Here is a 26,664-nt window from a genome sequence, read left to right as displayed (position 1 = left end):
TTTTCTGTTATTAGCAGTGTCTGATTTTAAAGTTCACTGAATTCAGAGGAAAGACTCCCATTGAGCCTAATAGGCTGTGGATTAAGCCCAAGTCAGATGGGAATTTGGAGTTTCTAGATCTACAAGAAAACAATGTAAATGTTTTGGTGGAATTAGAGTGGGGGTGGAGGAGGAGAGAGCCAGTGAAATAGTAGAGTAAAGGAAATAAAAATTTTGAGATAAGAAAAAAAAAAGACAGACTTTATTCTGACCTTCTCACTAGACCTGTTTTGCTGTGCTCATTCAGACTTTTAGCTTATACTCCTTTTGTTCTGGGTTTCTTTTTGACAGTACGGAATAAAAATACATTTTCAAGCTTTAATCTTTTGATACTCCAGTTGGCGTTGGCCCTTTTTTTGTTTTGTTTTAAGTCTCAGAAATGAAACACTGTCTTTGGCTTGAGACATTGACTGCATCTATAAGAGATTCGGGTGCCACACCACAGACCTGAAGTCATTTCCAAATATTCTATTTGGAATACAGGATGTTTCTTCATCTTCTGTTACCCTTCTCTTTCTGGTTTTTTTTTAATAGTAATTTCACTAAATTTGTATATTTCAGGTGTTACACTGGAATCGGATTCCTGCCTTGACCCAGGGATTCCTGTGAATGGCCATCGTCATGGTAATAACTTCAGTGTCCGATCTGTAGTAACTTTCAGCTGTGAGCCAGGATATACACTGAGTGATGAGGAGCCACTCATATGTGAAAGAAACCATCAGTGGAATCATGCATTACCCAGCTGTGATGGTAGGTGTCCTATGCTTTAAATGACGACAATATAAAAATCCAAGGAAGTGACTCTCTTCTGATTGATAACTAACCATGTCATTACTACTGCTACCCTCCCTTCCATCACACCAGAGTCCAAATCTTTTTAAAATGATTCTATTCATAATCAAAGCAATACTTAATATGTCTAGATTGCCTTTCAAGTAAGGAACTTAATGGTATTTACAAATAGTTTAATTTACAAATTGTAATCAATTAATGAATTACATCCCTGTGAGTTAGGTAAGTATTATCTTCATTTTACAGATGTATGTGCTCTCAAATGCAGGCAGATTTTGTGACATGTTGAAGCAAAAATTCTGGGAATGGAAAGAAGGGGCGAAATACTGATCCCATGGAAGTCCATTGACTTCAGTTGATCCAGGATTTGAACCCAGAGTCCTGACGCCAAGTTCTGTGCTCTAATTAACACCACTTCCTTGCTATAATGTCATAAAAATAAGTTGACCAAGTTTTTGAGACTCTATACTCAACTCAGTGGCATTTCTTTGTCTATTATTTGATAAATTATGACTGCTATATCTGATCAATTCCAAAATTCCAGGAAATGTATTAGTCATCAGTGGGCAGAACCATATGAATAGAGGTCAAAAATCAGAAAACCATAAGGGTAAAAGTTGGTGTGACATTAAGCCCCTGGCATCTACTTAGCAGACCCTTTCCCTTCAATCAAGTCTGAACTGTGTATAGATCAAAGAACTGATTGATGGTGGCATAAGAACGCTCACATCTCAACACAGTGCATTGTCTCAATACAGTTTAAAGTGTTAATAGCCTGAATGAATGAAAGAAAAAAAGAAAAATAATGATGGGGGGAGCGGGGAATGAGGGGGCACACAGAGCCCTTGGCATGGAGGGCACAATGGGAGACCCTGATATTGGGGGAGGTGAAAATGGGGGTAATCAGAGGCACAAAGAGCCCCTGGTGGGGGAGAATGGCGAACCCTGGCATGGGGAGAGCAGGGGAAGGGAGGAATGAAGGGCACACGCTCTCTGATGGAGGGAAAATGGGAAGGATGCTGGCATAGGGGAAGGGAAGAATGGGGGACATACAGAGGCCCTGGCATGTGGGGGGAGCAGAAGAGGAATTTGATGGGGGACCCAAAAATAGTGGGGGTGGGTGGATGGCACACCAGGAGCCATGGAGGAGAATGGAGGGATGCAAAGAGTCTCTGGAGCGTGCAATGAGCTCAGCCAACAGAAGCAACAACATGAGCATTCCCATATTATAGTTTTTTATATAATATGTTTTTTTTTCTATTTGATTTCTGTCCGAGCTGAAATGGTTGAGTCGAATTTTAAAGTACAAACTTATCACTATGTGCAGGCTCTCAGATACTATGATCGTGGATATATATTAAATACCTAGATAACACTAAGAATAAAAACTTGCATTATAAAGCATAACTGGGAGGGGGAAAACATATTATCTATGTAGACTTGGTATATGATTGATCTAGAAATGAAAGAGCTCATTGATGGTTCAGCTTTTCACTGCCTTATGGATTAATGCAATATGTGTACAGGAATATCTAATTTATGTTCAGTTTGTGGTACTGTGTGAAGTGCCGCCAAAAGCATTCTCACTGAGGGTCTTATCCTACTCCAAAATATATATTGCATGGTACACAGCTGCCAAACTTGTAAAATCAATGGCGAAAGGTATGAACATTGAGGGGAGAAATGTCTCTTCATCAAGATGGTCCATCTTGGAAAGGTTGAGGTGTGGTGACAACACAGTGTTTTATCAATGTGTGTAGCTACGCTACACTGGAACGCTGTTTGAAAACTGGAGACAAAGTTTTCAGACTGGAGGCCAGTGAATATTATAGAATTATGTCAACATATATTCGAGTAAAAAAAGAGAATTTGCTTTTCCTTCATTTGCACCTCTTTTCTGTTTTTCCCTCTCTCCCCCCAGATGTTCTAGTTATCAATTATTGAGAGAGAGAGAGGAAATTTTAAGTGAATTGCATACAGTAATTCAAATTTTTAAGCTAAACGGATATGTATGTACTTGTCGAGGTTCCTTCCCCACTCTGAACTTTAGGGTACTGATGTGGGGACCTGCATGAGAAGCTCTAAGCTCAATTAATAGCTTAGATCTGGTCTGGCTACCACCATTCACAAGCACTACTTTCCTTCCCTGGGTAGCCTTGAGAGACTTCACCAATTTCCTGGTGAACACAGATCCAAACCCCTTGGATCTTAAAACAAGGAGAAATTAACCATCCCCCCTCGTTTCTCCCATCAACTCCTGGTGGATCCAGATCCAGCCCCCTTGGATCTAAAAACAAGGAAAAATCAATCAGGTATTAAGAAAAAGTCTTTTAATTAAAGAAAAGAAAGGTAAAAGAAAACCCTCTGGGAGAGATTAGCATACCAGCTACTCTCACAGACAACAGATTCAAAACACAGAGGATGTTCCCCTGGGCAAAAATCTACTACACACAAGAATACCCAATTTGATAAAAGCAGCAAAGAATCCTGTGGCACCTTATAGACTAACAGACGTTTTGGAGCATGAGCTTTCGTGGGTGAATACCCACTTCGTCAGATGCATTCACCCACGAAAGCTCATGCTTCAAAATGTCTGTTAGTCTATAAGGTGCCACAGGATTCTTTGCTGCTTTTACAGATCCAGACTAACACGTCTGCCCCTCTAATACTTGGCACCAATTTGATCATTCCTTTAATTTGCACCAAGACAAGTACAAAAGAAAAAAAACATAAACCTATTTATTCCTTTCTAAAACTTACTACTCTGATAGGAGGCTGGTTCCTTGATCTTTTTTTCTCTGGCTGAAACTGACTAAACAAAGGAACTTCCCTCCTTCCTTTTGAAACATCTTCTTCCCCCATTGGTTCCTCTGGTCAGGTGTCAGCTAGGCTAGGTGAACTTCTTAACCCTTTACAGGTAAAAGAGGCATTAACCCTTAACTATCTGTTTATGACAGTACTCAAGCAACCTGATTCATCCTATCTGGAAAAGAAAACCTGCAACCTAGATTTCCAAAGAAAACTAATCAACACAGCTCACATTTTGATTTTAGAATACAGAATATGCTCAATACTGAAGCTGCTCATGAGCAATCTACAGAATAAGTATTCTTTGCAGAAATTACTCCTTGAATAATTTTGAACAGCTCATGGACAGTTTGTGAATGAAAAGAGAGGCAAAAGATATTGAAGCAATTATTAACTGACTTATTCACTGAGCTCTAGTGAAATCACAATTCAGACGTGGTTCCTACTGAACCATATTTTAGCATAGTTTGCCAAGCTACCATGGACAACATAAAATCATGTTCAAAGACTGTAATAAAATTCGGTTTCAGAATAGCAGCCATGTTAGCAGCAGTGGCTCCAGGCACCAGTGCTCCAACCACATTCCTGGGGTGGCAAGCTATGAGGGGCACCCTGACCGTCCCTGTGAGGGCAGCAGTAAGGCAGCCTTTGGCAGGTTGCCTGAGGGGGGTCCACCGGTCCCATGGATTCGGTGGCAATTCGGTGGCAGGTACGCCAAAGCCATGGGACCAGCGGACCTCCCACAGGCAAGCCACTGAATCCTTGGGACCGGGGACCTCCCACAGGCAAGCCACCGAAGGCTGCCTGACTGCTGTGCTTGGGGCAGCAAAAAAGCCAGAGCCACCCCTGCGTGTTAGTCTGTATCCGCAAAAAGAACAGGAGTACTTGTGGCATCTTAGAGACTAACAAATTTATGAGAGCATAAGCTTTCGTGGGCTACAGCCCACTTCATCGGATGCACAGAATGGAACATATAGTAAGGAGATAGATATACATATTCTCTGTATGTGTATATATAATCCTTACTATATGTTCCATTCTCTAACACTTCCTTATTTACTTTCTCTGCACCTGTCATGAATTTATAGACCTGTATTATATCCCTCCTTAATTTTCTCTGTTACAAGCTAAAAGTCCCAATCTTATTAATATCTCCTCATATAGAAGCCGTTCCGTACCCCCTTTAGAATCTTGATTGTCAAGTGGCCCCACTGGTTCTTTAGTAGGCTTCTTGCTTTTGATGTATTTACAAAATGTTTTTGCTATTATTTTTTGCTTCTTTGGCTAGCTGTTTTTCACATTTTTTTTTGTTTTATTTGTCCTTCCTAATTATGTTTTTACACTTCACTTGCCAGAATTTATGTTCCTTTCTATTTTCCTCACTAGAATTTAACTTCTACTTTTTAAAGGATAACTTTTTCCTCTCACTTCTTCTTATACTTTGTTGTTTAGCCATGGTGGCACTTGTTTGGTTCTCTTACTATGTTTTTGAATTTGGGGTACCCATTGAAGTTGAGCGTCTATTATGGTGTCTTGAAAAATTTTCCATGCATCATGCAGTGATTTCACTTTTGGCACTGTACCTTTTAATTTCTGTTTAACTTATTTTCTCATTTTTGTGTAGGTTTTTGTGTGGGGGGGGGTGGGTGGGGATGGCCACATTACTCATAAATAGGAAATTACTTTAGTAAGAGTTTTGTTTGGTCACTAGCTTTGACAATCAGCCAGGGTTTTTTTTAATTGACTAAAAATAAATTCAACACAAATTCAACAAGTTTGAACAGTTTGGCTTGAATAATATGAATAGTATATACTATTTAGGTGAATTAAAATATACACTTAATATATAGACTAAAATTGTCATCATGGCCTTGTGGGGGATGCAAATTCCATAAGATTGCAATATGCAGAGTCCACTTTTTTTCAGTTAAAGTTTGTCCTTGTGTCCAAGATCCAGCATCCATACTATATGCTAGGGAATTGTAGAGACCTTCTGAAGCAGGGCAGAAGAAAAGCTAAGGTAAATGAGCACCCCCTCACTTTTCTTTTGTTTTTCATTCCATCGCACTCGCATGCACGCCTTGGGATGTCGTATATCTCTTAGACTCTTGAACTCCCATCTACAACTCCATTTTAATTGGACAGAGAACAAGTCCTGGGATGGTATTTTTTTTTAAAGGGCCTAAGGTTAATCTGTCAGCTAAGAAAGAATACAATAAATATGTTTGGTGGTTATTGACATCACTCTCATGAAGACAATCTGTCACTCCAAGCCTGGAAAACTGGCACATCGAGGTAACAACATAGAACTGATTGCAATCAGCAAAAGGTAGCCACATCAAAGAGATTAGTGATATTGCTGTCTGAGGATTCTTCCACAATATATGTTTTAATTGGAAAATGCCAATTTGTCATAAGACTGTTCATGGAAAAGGGTTGTTTTCAACAAATTACTTGTTCTGAATTTTTTTTGTTAAAATGGCCCATTTTGACTTTCTAAAAAAAGTGAGTTTCAGTTCAAAACTACTTTTTCTTTTTAAAATTAAGTTAATTCAAGATAAAGATTTGTGTAAAAAAATTATTTTCATTCCCCCAGTTTTTAAATGTTTCAAAATGATTTACATAAAATGTTTTTAGTGACCTTATCTGAAATATTTTCAGATTTTCAGTTTGCAATTTTTTTTTTGAGATTTTAACTTTTCATCTCAATTCGGGATTGGAAAATTTTACAAAATCTCAAGAATTCTTGCAGGATAGGAGAACTGCTTCCTGCCCAACTCTATCTATTGATGATTTCATAGACATTAGATTGCAACTTCAGGTAGGGAATAAACAGAAGAAAAGTCTAATGGAAAAGTTCATTACCCTGTTTCATGGCAATCTCCTTTGTATTATAAAACAGAGTATAAAAAGAACTACATGTACTGGGACCCAGTAGTCAAATATCCCTCTAAATAATATAGTTGGCTTTATGTAGTTTTCAATTGTGGTTCCATAGTTAAGGATGAGTTGAAATTCTGCACTTATATCTAGTTTCTAGTCAGAGGGGAGGGAGAATGTGTGTATGAGTGTGCATGTGGGCACATATATAATATACCAAAACAATTTCACTGTTACCACATATTTATAAATATAAGAATTGTCACTTCTTCATATCTAAACTCCTTTTCCTGTTTAAATGGGGTCAGATGTGCCCACAATTCTGGTCCATGGCATGGGTTCATAAATATATAAATTATGTTTATAGAATTATTCAGAAACTTCTGCAGCATCTCAGAATAATTGAGGAGAATTAAAAATGGCATTTCAGCTATAATGCTACAGTGTTTTGAGCACACTATCACTGCAAATTTATTGTACATATTAGTCTAGCTGCTTCTCTATGTCTACTACATTTAGTTCAGTTTTAACAGATAGAAAACAAAAAGCAAACTAATACTTCATCATATTATTTGTTAAATATGTAGATTTTTTAAATTTTAAAATAAAGCAAGAAAGAGAGAGACATCAGAGGCAACCACAGTGTAATTATGAGATCGGTGAGCAATTTACCTGTATATAAATACAAATCTTAAATGACACTTAATGTGCCATTCAAATTTAAGAAGCCTGCTTTAACAAATGTTAGTATTCATGTTTTCTAGTTTAGTTTTGTGCCTTGGAGAATATTCAACTACAAATAACTTAGTGATGATGGCACTATTTACATTTCTGGAAAAGATGGAAAAATCTCCATACCTATCTTTTTTTTTTTCTGCAGCACGTGGAGAGAAAAGGTATAAAGGCATATTATTTTTCTGAAAAAAGGTGTAAAAGTTTTAATGTGATGCAAACTGCCTGATGTACTCTTCCCTTTAAGTATATTATCCATTACAACTATATGTGAAAAGTTTCATACTCTGAAGTAGGTCATGCTGAAGATAAGGTCCAGCCTATTTCTCATTGGTTCCTGTCACAGTATGGTGCACCTGTTGTTTGGGATTCTTGTGCATTTTTGTTTCACTTGATACTTCACTCCGCCTATATTAAGAGATAACAGTCATATTTGTTATCCTACAGTACAGTATTTATCCTTGTCCTTATCACTGTTCTACTTAACTGCGCTCTCTAAAATGTAAAACCCATGTCTTCAATTTGCATTTTCTTACAATCCATTCCATGCCCAAACACTCATGCTAAGACACCTCTCCCAGAAGGGTTACCAAGGAAACCAATCACTCTCTGGTAACTTTGTGTCTTAATGCAAACATGCATGTATTAAATCTGTTGATATTCTACTGTGCATTGAGAAGTAACTATCTTAAAATAAATCATAATTTTTCTCTGGGTCACTGTACTGATAAATTTATCAAGCAAAAATGTCCAATAACAATATCTGAGTTTTAGTCTCTCAGCAGAGTGCCCAATATAATGAATTTCTTTCTTCCTTGTTAAGCTCTATGTGGTGGCTATATTCATGGGAAGAGTGGAACCATTCTGTCGCCGGGTTTTCCTGATTTTTATCCAAACTCGTTAAACTGCACTTGGATTATTGAAGTGTCACATGGCAAAGGTAAGAATATAATATGAATTGAAAATGTACAGAACAATATATTACTAAAGAAATCTCTGATTCAGACAGAATTAAATTGAATTTTTTTAATCTGTGGAAGAAGGAAATCCATAATTAATTTCCCCAAATAAATACTTTTAAATATAATGGCCTTACTTTTGTTCTCTTAAAACGTTTAAAAAGAGGAATAAAAAAAGTTTCCTTTTAAGAGTGACAGACCTGAAACACGCTGTTGGTATTAGTCTTGTCAGATATTTGTCATTTATGCATGTTGTAATTTATTTTGAAGGAAGATAGAGATGCAGCAGGAAGAGGAAAAACATTAAAATAACACCTGTGGCTAATTAAGAGCACAATTAAAATATACATTTTGGGTAAAGTGTAGCAAGGTCCTACAGTCAAATTGATGACATTTCTCTGTTTGTAACTTTTGAATGCTACATGCTTGAAACATTCACCAATGTGTTGCAGTATAGGGATTGTGGACTCTTTTAGGCTGCAGTCAGTAATGTAAAACATTTCTTTCTCTCTGTATCACATACCGGCATGCAATAACAGTATTGTAGTTAACAAATTAGTTCTGTGTTTTGCAACAATAATTTGGTATGTTGATATGCACTTAAGCAACTATAGCATTCTATCCAGCAAAGAGACTGTGTGTGTATATTAAACCACAAAACCCTGGAGGAGGTATAGTGGGGGTCTGTTTCAGATCACCAAATCAAATTAAAAATAGGATGATTTACTCCGTAAGCACCTGTCAGTAATCTGTAGAAAGAAAGTTTGTGTTCAAGGGGACTTCATCTGGGAGTCATGCTGCAAGTCTCACTCAGCCAGTACTGAGTAAACCATTATTAAAGTTTCTAAAAATTAAAAGTGATAATTTCACAACATAACGGAACTATTTTGGACTTCATTATAATGGATAAAGGTAAATTAATCACTGGAATGAAAGGTGATGTTTACCTAAGACAGTGTTTCCCAAAGTTTTTAGGAAGGCAACCCACCAAATCTGCCATTTGTCTTTTTTTGTGACTCACCATTACATATATGTACCCTCTGCTTTGGCATCATAATCCTAAAATGGGTGAGTGAGATGGGTGGTTTGGAGACTGAGCCTGTCTCACACTCACTTTGCAGACTCTTGTCTTGCAGTACTGAGCCTAGCTTGCTGCTCTGTTCATTGCAACTCCCTCCAGAACCTTCCCTCCACACTACGCTGAGAGAAGTGTATGTTTGCCTAGGACAGGGCCCAGTGTTGGGTTAATCAAGCCCTTGTCATGGCGCTCCATCTAGAAGCTTCCTGAAATCCACTGGTGGGTTGAGATACATCATTTGCAAGAGACTCCAGGTTATTCTCTTCTTTACATTTCATCTCATGGAGATTCAGTCCTGCCTGGAATATCATGCGAGCTGAAGGCTTCTGCCTCAGGCTGCTCTCCCAGCTGGCATCACCATGAGGTCGCACCTACCCCAGCCTACCCCATGCTCCCATGGCTCATGAAGCCTGGTCAGTATACTTGCTCAACTATAGGCTGAGCAAGTGCAGAATGGTGGTAGAATGTGCCTTTGGACGTTTAAAAGCTCATTGGCACTGTTGGTCAAACCTCAGCACAACCAACATTCCCATTGTTAATGCTGCTTGCTTTGTGCTCCATAATATCTGTGACAGTAAGGGGGAGACATTTATGGCGGGGTGGGAAGTTGAGGCAAATCACCTGGCATCCCATTTTGAGCAGCCAGACACTAGGGCAATTAGAAGAGCACACCAAGATGCGCTGCGCATCAGAGAGGCTTTGAAAACCAGTTTCATGACTGGCCAGGCTTCAGTGTGACAGTTGTGTGTGTTTCTCCCTGAGGCAAACCCATCCCGTTTGTTGATTTTAATTCCCTGTAAGCCAACCACCCTGCCCCCTTTGAAATAAAGTAATTATTGTTTTGAGACCATGCATTCTTTCTTTATTAATTTTTAGAAAATGAGATAACGGACAAGGTAGCCCGGGTTGGGTGAGAGAGGAGAGAAGGACAATGCCACATTGCTTATTGTAGCCACACTACAAATCAAAACTATTTGAATGACAGCCTTCTGTTGCTTGGGCCATCCTCTGGAGTGGAGTGGCTGGGTGCCCAGGGCCTCTCCCTTCCCCACCCCTGCGTTCTTGGGCGTCTGGGTGAGGCGGCTATGGAACATGGGGAGGAGGGGAGGCGGTTATACAGTGGATGCAGCGAGGTCTGTTCTCTTGTTGACTTTCCCCTGGTCCTGAACTTGATCATGCTGGACCACAGCTGCCTCCAGCATCCCAGTATAGTGTCTCTCCACCTCATGGCGTGGAACTCCATGGCTATATCCTTTGGAGCTCACATGCTACAACCCTGTTAGAGAAGTTCTCCTTGGCAGCAGGAAGCCATCCACTAGGGCCACTTATTTGGCTAAATGGAAGAGATTCTCTATTTGGTCATTACAAAAGGACATTCCATCTTTACAGTCATCAATTCCCTTTATTTTGGATTAATTACTGCACTTGAAACAGCAAGGTCTTTCTGTGTCATTAACAAAGGTACAACTGGCCACTATCTCAGCTTTCCATCCCAGTTCAGCCAGTTACTTGGTTTCTCCTAACTCATGGTTGGCCGCTTCCTCAAAGGACTAGGTAGACTGTACCCTCAAGTAAGACAGCCAGTCCCCACATGGGATCTCAGCCTGGTGCTCTCAAGACTGATGGGCCCTCTCTTGAAGCCCCTAGCAACATACTTTCTTCTCTACCTTTCCTGGAAAGTAGTGTTCTTGGTGGCTATAACATCAGCCATGAGGCTGCTTGAGCTTAAGGCCTTGACTTCTGAGCCCCCATATACTGTTTTCTAATATGACAAGGTGCAGTTGCGGCCACACCCAGACTTTCTCCCAAAGGTAGTTTCGCAATTCCACATGAACCCAGACATATTTTTTTTCCAGTGTTTTTTTCCTAAGCATCACACTAGCAACAGGGAGTGAAGGCTCCACTCTCTGGATGTCAGGTGAGTGTTAGCCTTTAACACTGAAAGAACAAAACCATTTCAGAAATCAACATAACCCTTCCTTGTGATTGCAGACCGGATGAAGGGGCTTCCAGTTTTGTCCCAAATAATCTCTTCATGGATCACGAGCTGTATCAAGGCATGCTACAACCTAGCAAATATACCTACACCTGCACAGACGGCATGCTTCACAAGGGTTCAGACATCTTTGGCAGTGTTCCTGGTGCAAGTCCCCATTCAAGATATCTGCAGGGCAGCGATGTGGTCATCAATCCACACCTTTACATCACAGTATCCCATTATGCAGCAGGCCAGAGACGATGCCGCATATAGCAGAGCGGTGCTGCAATCTGTGACCGGTTGAACTCTGACCCCTCCTTCTAAGAGATGCTTGGGAGTCACTACTTGGAATTGACACGTTCAAGCATTTGAAGAAGAAGAAACAGTTACCTAATTTCTTGTAACTGTTAGACTCATAGACTCATAGACTCTAGGACTGGAAGGGACCTCGAGAGGTCATCGAGTCCAGTCCCCTGCCCTCATGGCAGGACCAAATACTGTCTAGACCATCCCCGACAGACGTTTATCTAACCTACTCTTAAATATCTCCAGCGATGGAGATTCCACAACTTCCCTAGGCAATCTATTCCAGTGTTTGACTACCCTGACAGTTAGGAACTTTTTCCTAATGTCCAGCCTAAATCTCCCTTGCTGCAGTTTAAGCCCATTGCTTCTTGTTCTATCATTGGAGGCTAAGGTGAACAAGTTTTATCCCTCCTCCTGATGACATCCTTTTAGATACCTGAAAACTGCTATCATGTCCCCTCTCAGTCTTCTCTTTTCCAAACTAAACAAACCCAATTCCTTCAGCCTTCCTTCATAGGTCATGTTCTCAAGACCTTTAATCATTCTTGTTGCTCTTCTCTGGACCTTCTCCAATTTCTCCACATCTTTCTTGAAATGCGGTGCCCAGAACTGGACACAATACTCCAGTTGAGGCCTAACCAGCGCAGAGTAAAGCGGAAGAATGACTTCTCTTGTCTTGTTTACAACACGCCTGTTAATGCATCCCAGAATCATGTTTGCTTTTTTTGCAACAGTATCACACTGTTCACTCATATTAAGCTTGTGGTCCATTATGACCCCTAGATCTCTTTCTGCCATACTCCTTCCTAGACAGTCTCTTCCCATTCTGTATGTGTGAAACTGATTGTTCCTTCCTAAGTGGAGCACTTTGCATTTGTCTTTATTGAACTTCATCCTGTTTACCTCAGACCATTTCTCCAATTTGTCCAGATTGTTTTGAATTTTGACCCTGTCTTCCAGAGCAGTTGCAATCCCTCCCAGTTTGGTATCGTCCGCAAACTTAATAAGCGTACTTTCTATGCCAACATCTAAATCATTGATGAAGATATTGAACAGAACCGGTCCCAAAACAGACCCCTGCGGAACCCCACTTGTTATACCTTTCCAGCAGGATTGGGAGCCATTAACAACTACTCTCTGAGTACGGTTATCCAGCCAGTTATGCACCCACCTTATAGTAGCCCCATCTAAATTGTACTTTCCTAGCTTATCTATAAGAATATCATGCGAAACTGTATCAAATGCCTTACTAAAGTCTAGGTATATCACATCCACCGCTTCTCCCTTATCCACAAGGCTCGTTATCTTATCAAAGAACGCTATCAGATTAGTTTGACATGATTTGTTCTTTACAAATCCATGCTGGCTATTCCCTATCACTTTACCACCTTCCAAGTGTTTGCAGATGATTTCTTTGATTACCTGCTCCATTATCTTCCCTGGCACAGAAGTTAAACTAACTGGTCTGTAGTTTCCTGGGTTGTTTTTATTTCCCTTTTTATAGATGGGCACTATATTTGCCCCCTTCCAGTCTTCTGGAATCTCCCCCGTCTCCCATGATTTCCCAAAGATAATAGCTAGAGGCTCAGATACCTCTTCCATTAACTCCTTGAGTATTCTAGGATGCATTCCATCAGGCCCTGGTGACTTGCAGGCATCTAACTTTTCTAAGTGATTTTTTACTTGCTCTTTCCTTATTTTCTCTTCTAAACCTACCCTCTTCCTGTAAGCATTCACTATACTAGACATTCCTTCAGACTTCTCAGTGAAGACTGAAACAAAGAAGTCATTAAGCATCTCTGCCATTTCCAAGTCTCCCGTTACTGTTACCCCCTCCTCATTGAGCAGTGGGCCTACCCTGTCCTTAGTCTTCCTCTTGCTTCTAATGTATTGATAAAAAGTCTTCTTGTTTCCCTTTATTCCCATAGCTAGTTTGAGTTCATTTTGTGCCTTTGCTTTTCTAATCTTGCCTCTGCATTCCTGTGTTATTTGCCTATATTCATCCTTCGTGATCTGACCTAGTTTCCATTTTTTATATGCCGCCTTTTATTTTGTAGGTCACGCAAGATCTCAAGGGTAAGCCAAGGTGGTCTTTTGCCACATTTTCTATCTTTCCTAACCATCGGAATAACTTGCTTCTGGGCCCTTAATAGCGTCCCTTTGAAAAACTGCCAACTTTCCTCAGTTGTTTTTCCCCTCAGTCTTAATTCCCATGGGACCTTGCCTATCAGCTCTCTGAGCTTACCAAAATCCGCCTTCCTGAAATCCATTGTCTCTATTCTGCTGTACTCCCTTCTACCTTTCCTTAGAATTGCAAATTCTATGATTTCATGATCACTTTCACCCAAGCTTCCTTCTACTTTTAAATTCTCAACAAGTTCCTCCCTATTGGTTAAAATCAAGTCTAGAACAGCTTCCCCCCTAGTAGCTTTTTCAACTTTCTGAAATAAAAAGTTGTCTGCAATGCAGTCCAGGAACTTATTGGATAGTCTGTGCCCCGCGGTGTTATTTTCCCAACATATATCTGGATAGTTGAAGTCCCCCATCACCACCAAATCTTGGGCTTTGGATGATTTTGTTAGCTGTTTGAAAAAAGCCTCATCCACCTCTTCCGCCTGATTAGGTGGCCTGTAGTAGACTCCCAGCACGACATCACCTGTGTTTTTTACCCCTTTTAGCCTAACCCAGAGACTCTCCACCCTTCCGTCTCCTATGTCCATCTCCACCTCAGTCCAAGTGTGTACATTTTTAATATATAAGGCAACACCTCCTCCCTTTTTCCCCTGTCTATCCTTCCTGAGCAAACTATACCCATCCACACCAACATTCCAGTCGTGTGTATTATCCCACCAAGTTTCAGTAATGCCAATAATGTCATAGTTGTATTTATTTATTAGCACTTCCAGTTCTTCCTGCTTATTACCCATACTTCTTGCATTTGTATAAAGGCATCTAAGATACTGGTTTGATCTTGCCTCCCAGCTTTGCCCTGACCCTCCTTCCTCTCTGCCATTATAGCCCGTGCTCCCTCCTGTTTCCAACCCATCTCCCAGGTCTTGTTCCCCACTTACCTGTGGGCTTTGCTCACCTGTCCCCGTCGAACCTAGTTTAAAGCCCTCCTTACTAGGTTAGCCAGTCTGTGCGCAAATAAGGCCTTTCCCCGCTTCGAAAGGTGAATGCCATCTGTTCCTAGCAGTCCTTCCTCAAACGGCATCCCGTGGTCGAGGAAGCCAAAGCCCTCCTGGCGACACCATCTTCGCAACCAGGCATTCACCTCCACGATGCATCTGTTTCTGCCCGGACCCCTACCTTCAACAGGAAGAATCGAAGAGAATACCACCTGCGCTCCAAACTCCTTAACCCGTACTCCCAGAGCCCTGTAGTCACTCTTGATCTGCTCAGCGTCACACCTCGCAGTATCATTTGTGCCCAGTATCAATTGAATTCTATATCAGTGTTTCCATTATTTTGCCTGAAGAGTGATGTCAAGCTAAAAAATGGTTACCTAAATTCTTGTAACTGTTGTTCTTTGAGATGTGTTGCTCCTGTCCATTCCAAGACCCACCCGCCTGCCTTTCTGTTGGAGTATCCAGCAAAAAGGAACCGAAGAGCTGGTGGGTCTACAGGGACTTACATTCACTGCCATGAAGGCACAATCCCAGGGAGCTTCACAGCTGACCCAATAGATACTTCTAGGGGAAAAACCCACCGGTGACTGTGCACATGGCGTGCACACACCTACTTGGAATGGACACAAGCAACACATCTTGAAGAACAACAGTTACAAAAATTTAGGTAACCATTTTTTAGCTTGACATCACTCTTCAGGCAAAATAATGGAAACACTGATATAGAATTCAATTGATACTGTGACAAACCCAGACCAGTTGGGTGCAGCAGTCTGGTAGAAAGCAAATATACTGGTCACTGGATGAATAGCTTTCTGTTTCCTGAGTGACCAGAGCAGGGGCTGCCCTAGAGCAATCAGGAACCTGCTAGAACTAATTCAAGCTAATTAAGACACCTGGAGCCAATTAAGAACTTGCTGGAATCAATTAAGACAGGCAGGCTAATCAGGGCACCTGGTTTTACAAAGGACCTCCCATGAGTTAGTGGAGGGTGCACAAGGAGCAGGGAGTGAGAGGCTGTGCTGCTGGAGGACTGAGGAGTACAAATGTTATCAGGCTTCAGGAGGAAAGTCCTGTGGTAAGGATAAAGAAGGTGATGGGGGAGGTCATGGGGAAGTAGCCCAGGGAGTTATAGCTATCAAGCAGCTGATACAAGGGACATTGTAGACAGCTGCTATCCGCAGGGCCCTGGGCTGGAACCCAGTATAGAGGGCTGACTCGGGTTCCCCCTGTCTCCTCAACTCCCTATCAGAAACAGGAGCTGTTGACCTGGTCTGTGAGAAACACCAGATGGGAAGGTCTAATTTGGAAAGGGATCTGACCTGTCCCTGACCCACTAGGTGAGACAACAGAGCCTGCAGAGATTGTTCTCCATTTCTCCCATGCTGACCAGTGATGAGGTTAGCTGAGTGAATGGCAGGTTTGAGCCTCTAGCAAAGGTAGCCAAACTGGGGGCTGCCATGAACCTCTGAGGTGAGCAAATCCACCAGAAAGCGCGGGACCCACCAAGGCAGAGGAGGAACTTTGTCATAATACATATATTCCTATCCTATAATTCTTTAATGTCTATCAACAGGATTTTATATTAAATAGGTCTTTTCAAACAAACCTGATTTCTTTCTTTGAGATTACAAGTTTGGTTGGTGAAAGCAACTGCATTGATGTACTAAGGTTTTGTAAGGCATTTTACTTAGTACTGCATGATATTTCAATTAAAATATTAGCACTATAAAATATTAATAAATAAATAAATAAATTGTTTTATTATTGGTTAACAGAGATCTCAAAAAGTGGTTGTCAATGGAGAAATGTCATAAAATGTTTAGTGGGGTTCTAAAAGGATCAGTACTAGGCCAGACACTATTCCACATTTTCATCAATGATCTGGAAATAAATATAAAATCACTGCTGATAAAATTTATGGATGACACAAAGATTGGTGGTGTGGAAAATAATTGTTAAGACAGGACAGTCATACGGAACTATCTTGATTGCTTTGTAATCTGGGCCCATTCAAACAGCATATTTTTTTTAATACAGCCCAATGAAAAGTTGGGGGGAGGGATAGCTCAGTGGTTTGAGCATTGGCCTGCTAAACCCAAGGTTGAGAGCTCAGTCCTAGAGGGGGCTATTTGGGGATTGGTCCTGCTTTGAGCAGGGGGTTGGACTAGATGATCTCCTGAGGTCCATTCCAAACCCAATAATCTATGGTTATATGAAAAGTTAAACATGCAGGTACAAGGAATGTATGCTATATCTACAGAATAGGGGACTGTATCCTGAAAAGGATTTAGGGAGGATTTAGTAGATTGACAACTCAACATGAACTTCCAGTGCAATGCTGTGGGGAAAAATAAACAGGGAATAGGAGCTGAGAGGTGATTTTACCTTTGTATATGGCATTCTTGAGAGCAGTACTGGAAGAACAAGTACAGTTCTGGTGTCCATATTTTAAAAAGGATGCTGTAAGTTTGGAGCAGGTGCAGAAAAGTGCCACAAAAATTATTCAAAGAGAAAATGTCTTACAGTGAGAGACTTGATCTCAAGCGTGTGGCCTATCAAAAGAAGACTGAGAAGTGACTTATTAGTAGAGCCATTCAGAACCTTTTTGTCAAAGTATGCTGTTTTGTCAAAGCTCTATCAGTTTCCACAAATCTTTTGTTGTAAGGAGAAGAAAGAAAGAAAGAGAAACAGAGACAGACATGCTGGTTCTTTCTCTATAACCCGGGGGTTAGGGAGCTGGTTTGTGATGTAGAAAACCCAAGTTTAAATCCCTTCTCTGCTGGATTTGGAGTGATCTGTCATGAAGTCACATACACTGCAGATTGAAAATAAATTTCTAAAATTGTCTTAAAATGGAATAGTCTCCCTTTGGTTGACTTTATTGATTAGTTTGTTGTTCATTGTGAGAGTATAGGGGGTATTAAAAGTCTCTTTAATGTAGCAGAGAAAGCCAGACAGATTCAAATGGGAAATGAGGTGCAAGTTTTTAACAGTGACCATGGTTAACTAGTGGAACAAACTGTCAAGGGCAGTGGCAGATTCTCCATCCTTTGTCTTCAAATCAAGGCTGGATGCTTTGTTGGAAGATACACTTTTGGGATATTGCACTCAATACAGGGGTAACTGGGTGAAATATAACGGGCTGTGATATTGCAGGAATTCAGACTAGATGATCTGATTGTCTATTCTGGCTATAAACTCTATGAATTTATGAAAAATGGGAAGACAGAGAAATGTAGCATATTCTACATATATCTGGAATTATTAAAAAGAGCATTTTTAATTGCCATAAAAAGAAATGCATTAGCTGCCATTTAAATAAATAAATACCAAACCAATAAGGCCATAAATTGTTGTTTTTGTGTTGATTCACATTAGTCTTCAACTGAATAACAACTCTTCTAGGTGAATTATAGACACTGTTATCAATAAGGGGCCACCCTTTGAGATAATTCCATAATTGAATATTTGAGCTAGCTTGTTAAAGTTGGTATCATTTCACAATAGCTTTTTTATTTTATTTCCCTCACGCTGAGCAGCAGAATGGATTTTTTGTTTCAAAGTAATTCAAGACTATAAATTTTGCAAACATTGTAAAAAACGGAAGTAGGGAGAGAATTGTCCCAACAATAGTATAGACTCTGCAGTAAAATTGCTTTAAAGTGGATAGAATGTGATCATAATACGTCAGCAATTGACTCTTCAGGCCAGAAATGGAAGGACTGACCTCAATAATGAAATATTTTTATTCCTAGATTATGGAGGGATATCTGGATAGTCTAGTAAAATGAAAATTGGCCTTACATAGTGCTCATGACAGCCTTACTATAAAGAGAAGAGACATCGGTCTCCAACAATTACAGTAATTATTCTGAAAAGGCACTCTTTCAGCATTTCCTTTTCTCTTCGCTCTCTCCAAAGGAATTGCATCCAGGGAGTTGAGAGGGTGATCACTGTAGGCAAGCACCTTGGGCTTAGGTATAGGTTTGAGGATAAAGGGCTATTAGGGAAATTAATACCTTTTTGATATGTGTAGTGATAGGAATGCCAGTGTTAGAGATCTTGATTTAGATTTCATGGAGTCCCTAAACCAGTGAGGGTTTCAGAATGGCCAAGTGCAGAACTTTGGTTTAGCATTTGATGACCTTGAAAATTCTTAAATCAACCCACCCACCTGAACAAATTGATCATATTTATGGATATCCTTTAGATATAGAGCATATAGGTGCACTCATCAGATATGCACTTAGATACCTGTATTCAACACATGAATACCCTGTGCATATGAAATAATAATGCTTTGTATACCCTATATATATGGCTTCCGCTTTTCAAAATGTTGTACATAAATTAACAATTCTTACAATTTTCCTGTGTGTCAAGTAGTATTATTTCTCTTGTACAAATGGGGAAAATGAATCCCAGGGAAGTTACGTGAGTTGCCCACACAAACAAGCAAGCTAGTGACAGAATTTGAATTAATATCAGTTCATAGCTCCCAGTCTAGTGCTCTGTCAACTAGACCACAATCTCTTGATTGTTGTTTTTCCTTCCATATCCCTTGAATGTTTTCAGTCTGTATCACATGTGTGTAAAGCGAATAACCACATTGCACCTGAAGTAGGGGGGACATTGTTCAAGTTTGCTGGAGGAGGGGAAGCAATGCTTTATGGTGAAGGGTGGGGGAAGAGATCAGAAGCTACTGCAAAAAGGTGGGTGGGGATCAGTGTGGTAATGCTGACTCATCCCCTGAGAATGTAAGTGTGGAAGCCTTTAAAAGGGTCAAGACTGGGCATTAAAGCCCTTTCTCCATAAAACAGGCAATGCAGCACTCTCCATCTGTCCTCTCGAGGTGCTAATATCAGGTTGGGTTAGGACCTGATGTGGGCATTGCACTAATCTCTCCTTTTTAGGGGGACTGAGAAGGCATTTTCCCCTTAGCACTATAATGGATTCAGTGGAGTGAGGTTTTTCTCGCCTTCCCCAGAGCAAGTGTCAGGGAGGACCTATTATAGTGAGGAGAAAATGAGGTTAAGTTATATGTTGCAACTCATTTTGTAAGTGTGGGGTGGATGTCAAGTGCAGTTACTCCATAGGAAAGGCATCCAGTGACTAGATAAATGGCCTGGTGAAGGACTTAAAAAGGAGATGCTGATTAAAGGAACAGAATGGGGGGGAAGGTTTTGGGGCACCTATGATTGGTACCCTTTCTTATAGCCCACCTGAACCATCCTAAGAGGGGAGGGTGGATGGTAAGGTCCAAGCCATGAGATGGTTGGGGAACCTGGATGGAAAATGAAAGGGGGCTGGTGGAAGCCACAGGTGCTTATTTGAATGAACATGGAGTTGCCTTAACTGTACACTTTTATCTGCTGGGTAGTCCCAGATATCTAATAATAAAGTTGTGCCCTGATTAAATCCATATCAAGTGTATCTTGTCCTTCTTTCGGTATAGCCAGACAAAGAAAACTAGCTCAGCTACAGCAGCAAATAACTACCTTACATTCCAAATCTATACCTTTACCTTTTAACACTCCCTCACTTTTTTTTTTCTTCCAGGAGTACAGTTGGTCTTTCACACCTTTCACCTCGAGAGTTCTCATGACTATTTGCTCATCACTGAAGATGGCAGCTTCACAGAACCAGTGGCGAGATTAACTGGCTCAGTGTTACCCCCTACAATTAAAGCTGGCCTCTTTGGAAATTTCTCTGCACAGCTTCGATTTATATCTGACTTTTCAATCTCCTATGAAGGTTTCAATATAACATTTTCAGGTAAAGAATTCAGGACTAACAAATGGTTTGAAAATAACTTCAATCATTGTTTTACATTTTAGTCAGACTAAATAGCAATAAAAAGAAGTTGTTTCAGGTGTTTATAAATCCTGGTTTCCAGAATAGGAGATAGAGCAACAATGAATAAATTACCTCAGAATTAGCAAGTGTAAAGAAGGCTAACCGAATCAGAGAGGGAAATGACTTCATTGGTGAAGAGGAGGCTGTCTGAGATGTGACCTGCTCCAGTGAACACAGGGGGCTACTGGGAGTAAGGATAAACTCTCTCCTGGCCAGACAAAGAAAACTGGTGAGAAATGGCCAGAAAGGGTGCAGCTGAGGGAGAGAACCATCACTGAAGAAGTAAGTAAAGCAAGGGATAAATGTGTGAGCAATAAACGGAAGAAAGTATGTCAGAAAGGCAATAGCAACAGGTGGGATTGGTATCCATGTATTATGTAAAAATAAAAAAGAATGTTTGAATTATCAGGCTTTAATATATCAAGAAGTACTGGTAATTATATCAACTAATATTTGAGTGGAATTTAAACCCCATAAGTCACAGTTGCTTGTTATTTACTCTGTATTGCTGTAACAAAGAGTGCACATATGGAACAGATAAATTCTTCATTTTTTTTCTGTTCCAGTTCCCACTTCTGGGATGTATAAATCCGTAGAGCTGCATGATATTACCCCTCTAGAAAGCAGTGATTGTTTAATCTGCTTGTTCTCCCTTCTTGGATCTGAATATTTAGTGACAGGGGAGCTACTGCCCCAAAATTTTCAAAAGTAGCAAGCTGATTAGCTACAGATTATGCCTTTTCTTCTCTGATTTAAAACAGAGTCATACACACCTTGCTGTTTTCAAGTAAAATATAATGACTGAATTTCTTGTTCAAAAGACTTGTTGGTTACAACAGCAGCAATAGCTTTACTTGTCAGATGACTGATTTAACCCATTGCAGATACTGTACATTAATCAAGCAAGACGTTAGCTGTGGTAAGATGATGTAATGTGTATCAAACTATTTATGTGATCTATCAATCTATTTTTAAATAACTCACAAAAGGAACTTGAAGATAAATACACAAAATAAGGTTATTAATGCAAGGAAAAAAGTTCTTGCATAACAGTTTTGTGAAATATCAGGTGTTTCTCACTCACAAAAAGGGCTTATACACCAGAATTAGATAGGTAGCAATAATATCATAAATATGCATTTTATAGGACAAATGACTGAGTTTAGGAATATTATTTCCTAACTTTCAGACAAGTAAAATGTACTTCTGCTAAATGGGAATTCTTGACTGAAAAGAGAACAGTTTGAACTGAATGAGCTGAGACAGCAGTTTTCTCCAGCATCACTAAAAACTGAACTGACAGAGATGATGGAAGTCTAGAATACAAATAGAAAATGATGCATTAAGCATGCAAAGCCATCACTTTCGCAGTTTTTATCTGCCACATGTGAGCTGTTTTGCTGTATTCTACTTCCAAAAGCATTTTTTCTTTGACTACAAAGTGACTGTACTACTGAGTTTATTTTTCAGTTCCTCTACAAGGGAAAAAATTTCCTACAGGGGTTATTTTGACTTCACATTGAACCTAACTTTTAAAAATTGCAATTTCAGTATGCAGTAAGTATTCAGGTTGCAGATGTAAATTAATATGTGCAATATAAATGACTAGTAAAACTGGAAATATGAGTGTTTTATGTCCACTGTTGCACATGCAAATAGGCAAAATGTCGTCTGATTTTTATAATAATCAGGAAATAGATTTTGCTTATGCTGCACAATGTCACTCTTGCTAATTATTGTTAGAGAGCTTATTCCTTCACTCTCAGCCTTCCCTGGTCCTTCTCGCATGAACAGAGAGCAACAATACCCGAAGTCTGAAGATGCAAACAATTCAATGTTTATTGGGGTGAACTTCCAGCAAGCTTAAATTCAAGTTCCTTTTCCTTATTTTCGAATCCCAACTTACTTCCTGTTTGCCCCAATTTATATAGTAATATTTTCAGCTATACCTCAACCAATCATTCTACTAAAATTTACCTAACCACTCCTAACCTATTGTAACATGATTAGCTAACCAATTATATCCCACCACCTTCATTAGTTTACACCTAGCAAAATTAATTATACAGTAGACAGAAACAATCACAGAACCAGAGACCATGAAAATAAACATACAAAACAATACAGAAATAAGGATTTCACAACTACATCTATACAGACATAAGTCTTCTCCAGCTGTGTCTATTGTTAAGTGAGTTCTTACCAGACAGAAAACTATCAAGCTAAATTTCTGGGCTCTTTCCTTTCTCTGGAGGTGATAGATCAAATCACCTTCCTAACAGTCCCAGATTGCCTTATTTTAATATGACTAGTTTGGAATGTGAGGACGTGACCATATATTTCCCAGTTTATGGCTGCTAAAGAGCCAGACCTCAGACTATCACATTAAGAGAAGGTCACTACACGGACAGTGATTTTTGATTCTTTCTTTTATACTTCTATAACTAGCTAAGTGATAAGAATACATCTAAATTCTTAAAGTATAGGCCTTTGCACACAGGCCTGAATATCTATATCCTAACAATTATGACTATATATTCACTTCCATTTGTATCTTCATTGGTGCTGTCAAATTGGCATGTAAAAACTATTCTTTCTGGGAGAAAGTGGAGAACTAAGCTACATCTACACTAGCACTTTTGTCGGTCAAGGGAGTGAAAAAACAACCCCCGCCACCCCCGACCAGCAAAAGTTTCACCGACAAAAGTGTTGGTGTGGGCAGCGTTATGTTGTTGGGAAATGCTCTCCTGCCGATGTAGCTACCGCCACTCGTTGGGGTGGTTTATATACTGGCAGAAGAGCTCTCTCCTGCCAGAACAGAGCAGCTACATGGGAGAACTTATAGTGGCACAGCTGCAGTGGTACAGCTGTAAGGTCCATAGTGTGGGCATAGCCTTGGGCCTAAAGTCTCTTCTTTTTCTCTGTAAATCTATCAGTCTTCTGTTAGGAACTTGGTGGGGACACCATTCAAAAACAATGACAAAAAATAAAAAAATACAGAAGTTCTCTTTTTTGAGTCATTTAAAATTGAGCATGGCAAAACAAGAACTGTCATCTCAAAGAAAGTGTGTTTCAAACACATTAAATTAATGATACAAAATAGAGTTCCTGGAACATCTATGACACATGCATCACAAATTGACTGAGTAGAGTGGTTTATTTCTTTCACTCTTATTATTATCACAGAGGAGACAAATAAAATACACAGAATAATGGAAGGTGTAGAGAAAATCAGTTAAGTACCCCATTTAACTTTCCCTGGAATACAGGAATAAAGGAACACCCAATTAAATTAAAAGAAAAGATATTTAAAACTAAAAACACCTAAATTACACTAATTCACGTGTAGAACGCATTGCTGCAAGGCATTATTGAGAAAAAATAAATGGGTTTCAGAATATGATTAAGTCATTTATATAAATAGTAAGCATTGACTGGCAGTTACATTGGCGAGGATAAAAATGTACATGAAACACTAAACACCATTCTTCACAAGTTAAGTAATATATTAACTTAGGGAGGGGGGTGGGATAGTGGTGTTTGAGGGTGGGGAGTGCTACATCACCTCTGACCAGGGGCAGTTCCAGGCACCAGCATGCCAAGCACATGCTTGGGGCGGCAAGCCACTGGGGGCGCTCTGCCTGTTGCCGCGAGGGCAGCCTGCCTGCGGAGGGTCCGCCGAAGCCAGGGGACCAGCGGACCCTCCGCAGGCAGCTGCCAAAGGCAACCTGCCTGCCATGCTTGGGGAAGCAAAATGTCTAGAGCCACCCCTGCCTCTGACCTAGAGGATCTGATCCAGAAGTCTCCCAAACATTAAATGTTGACCAGTCACAGGGATAACACAGCAGAAAAGATAGAAGATTGCCTGAGCCATGTAGTAATTCATATGCTCACTTGTTCTCCATTGTTCCTGTTACCCATTTTTTATCAACAAAGTGGTGAGCAACTCTCACCCTGTCCCTGCAATGTACATAAATAGACATAACGCTGAAGCTGAGGGGACTACACAAATGGTTAAAGCATGTTCTTATGTGCTTTGTTGGATTGGGGCTAGAGTGCTCAGCACTTTACAAGATTAAGCCCGTAAACTGTAATTTTTCCAACCAGACCCTGGGCTGTTGCCACTCTCCTTTATACCACCAACAGAAAGGGATCCTGAAGCTGGCATAGCTGGCAAGAGAATGTTTTCCCTAGTGTAGGGGAATTATAGGAAGCTTTTTAGTTCCTGAACTTACATTGGGTGACAGGTTTGGTGTACTTCTGACCCAGGATCACAGAAGTCCAAAATATGGTTTAAGGGCACCTTATCAGTTGACCCTTGCACCCCTCTGATACAAGCTATACTGTGCATTCTTTGTCTGTAGCAGTATATCTGAGATACTATCTTCTTTTTTGAATATTAAGTATTGTGCATATTTATGTCACTACTTAAATATAGTAATACACTCTAAAGAATAACCCTGATAGATGAACTAAGAGGTCTAATAGATGTTTTCTGTTTCTAATTTTAATTCTATTATTCATACTGTGGCATCTGCCACCAAAACAAAAGGCATCGTAGGTGGAAACCTACCTCTCTTTCTACTTAGGCAGAAATAGTAATTGTGTTGTACTATAGTAACAACATTTATTCTCTAAATCACTTTTTAACACTTTACAAATATTAAGAAAAATAAATAATCAAGGATCATTTATTTCTCAAATGTACACTTTTTAAAAACATTTTATCAAAAAAGAAACATAAAGGGAGAAAAAATAACTTTGTCTTTATTCCCAAGGCCTTAGTAATGTCAGGTTGTAACAGAAATCCTCAGAGGGCCAGGTGGGCAACACATCTAGTATTCAGCCTCAACTCCCAGTGGGAAAGTCTTTCAATCCAATTCCTCAACAGTGTATGGGCTTAGCTACACTTTGGGTTTTCAGTGTCCTTGCCCTTTTCTTACCAGAGGGGGAGTGGGGTGGGAATGAGGCTTGTGCCCTTACTGCAGCAGGGGAAGCAGGCCCTCCCACTCTACCAGGCTTTGACCCAGGGCCCTTTGAGAGCCAATCACTTGGAGTGTCCTCAGAGTTACCCCTGCAGGTCACTTCCTAACATCCATCTTTCCCTATGGCTCCAAGTCCAATACAAGATAAAAGAAAAGACAATTAAACCTTCAGCCCCAACCAGACTCAGTAGGCAGTCCTATTGCTCACAGAGATTCTGCTTTTGAACCGTGCTTTCGGAGCTCTCAGACTAGGTTTGTCTTCCTCCCTCCTTCTAAGCTGGGTTGCATCTGTTTAAGTTTCCTTTCCAGTTGGAGCACGCTTTTCAGTCTGGCAGGTTGGGGCTACCTGGGCTTAGTGTTGTCCTTTAACCCATTTGGGCCTAACATGGGGTATTTACACCCCATCACACAATCTGTTAGGTATGATTTACCTTTTTCATTTTATACATTTTTCTTTAATTTATTTTGTTATATGTATTGTGACAGGGTCAGGCCAGATGGCTACAGGAGAGTGATTGAAGACAGATATATTAGCCCCAGGTTAAGTAGGTCCCCTTTCTCTGGGTAAGGTAACAGGGAAGGTCCAGAACAATCAGGAGCTTTCTGGAAACAATTAAGGCAGACAGGCTGATTAGAACACCTGCAGCCAATCAAGAAGCTGCTAAAATCAATTAAAGGCAGGGTAATCAGGGCACCTGGGTTTAAAAAGGAGCTCACTTCAGTTTGTGGTGCGCGTGTGAGGAGCTGGGAGCAAGAAGCGCAAGAGCTGAGAGTGAGAGGGTGTGTTGCTGGAGGACTGAGGAGTACAAGCATTATCAGATGCCAGGAGGAAGGTCATGTGGTGAGGATAAATAAGGTGTTTGGAGGAGGCCATGGGGAAGTAGCCCAGGGAGTTGTAGCTGTCATGCAGCTGTTACAGGAGGCACTATAGACAGCTGCAGCCCACAGGGCCCTGGGCTGGAACCTGGAATAGAGGGCGGGCCCGAGTTCCCCCCAAACCTCCCAACTCCTGATCAGACACAGGAGGAGTTAACCCAGACTGTGGGTTCCACCAGAGGGAAAGATCTCTGAGGTGAGCAAATGCGCCAATAAGCACAGGACCCACCAAGGTAGAGGAGGA

General features: G+C 40.4%; 1 protein-coding gene across 2 annotated transcripts in view; it reads left to right on the top strand.

Moving 5' to 3' along the window:
• Positions 1-26,664, top strand: part of CSMD1 (CUB and Sushi multiple domains 1) — a 2,060,432-nt gene that overhangs the window by 1,559,437 nt on the left and 474,331 nt on the right. For both annotated transcript variants that reach the window (XM_030555566.1, XM_030555565.1), the window contains exons 18-20: positions 601-789; positions 8,075-8,191; positions 20,263-20,478. In XM_030555566.1, the coding sequence (XP_030411426.1) occupies positions 601-789; positions 8,075-8,191; positions 20,263-20,478 (522 nt within the window). The remainder of the gene's footprint in view (positions 1-600; positions 790-8,074; positions 8,192-20,262; positions 20,479-26,664) is intronic.

This window comes from Gopherus evgoodei, chromosome 3, assembly GCF_007399415.2.
Source record: "Gopherus evgoodei ecotype Sinaloan lineage chromosome 3, rGopEvg1_v1.p, whole genome shotgun sequence".
NCBI lineage: Eukaryota > Metazoa > Chordata > Testudines > Testudinidae > Gopherus > Gopherus evgoodei.
Note: the sequence above shows the minus strand (reverse complement) of the source record. Positions and strands in the feature narration are given on the sequence as shown.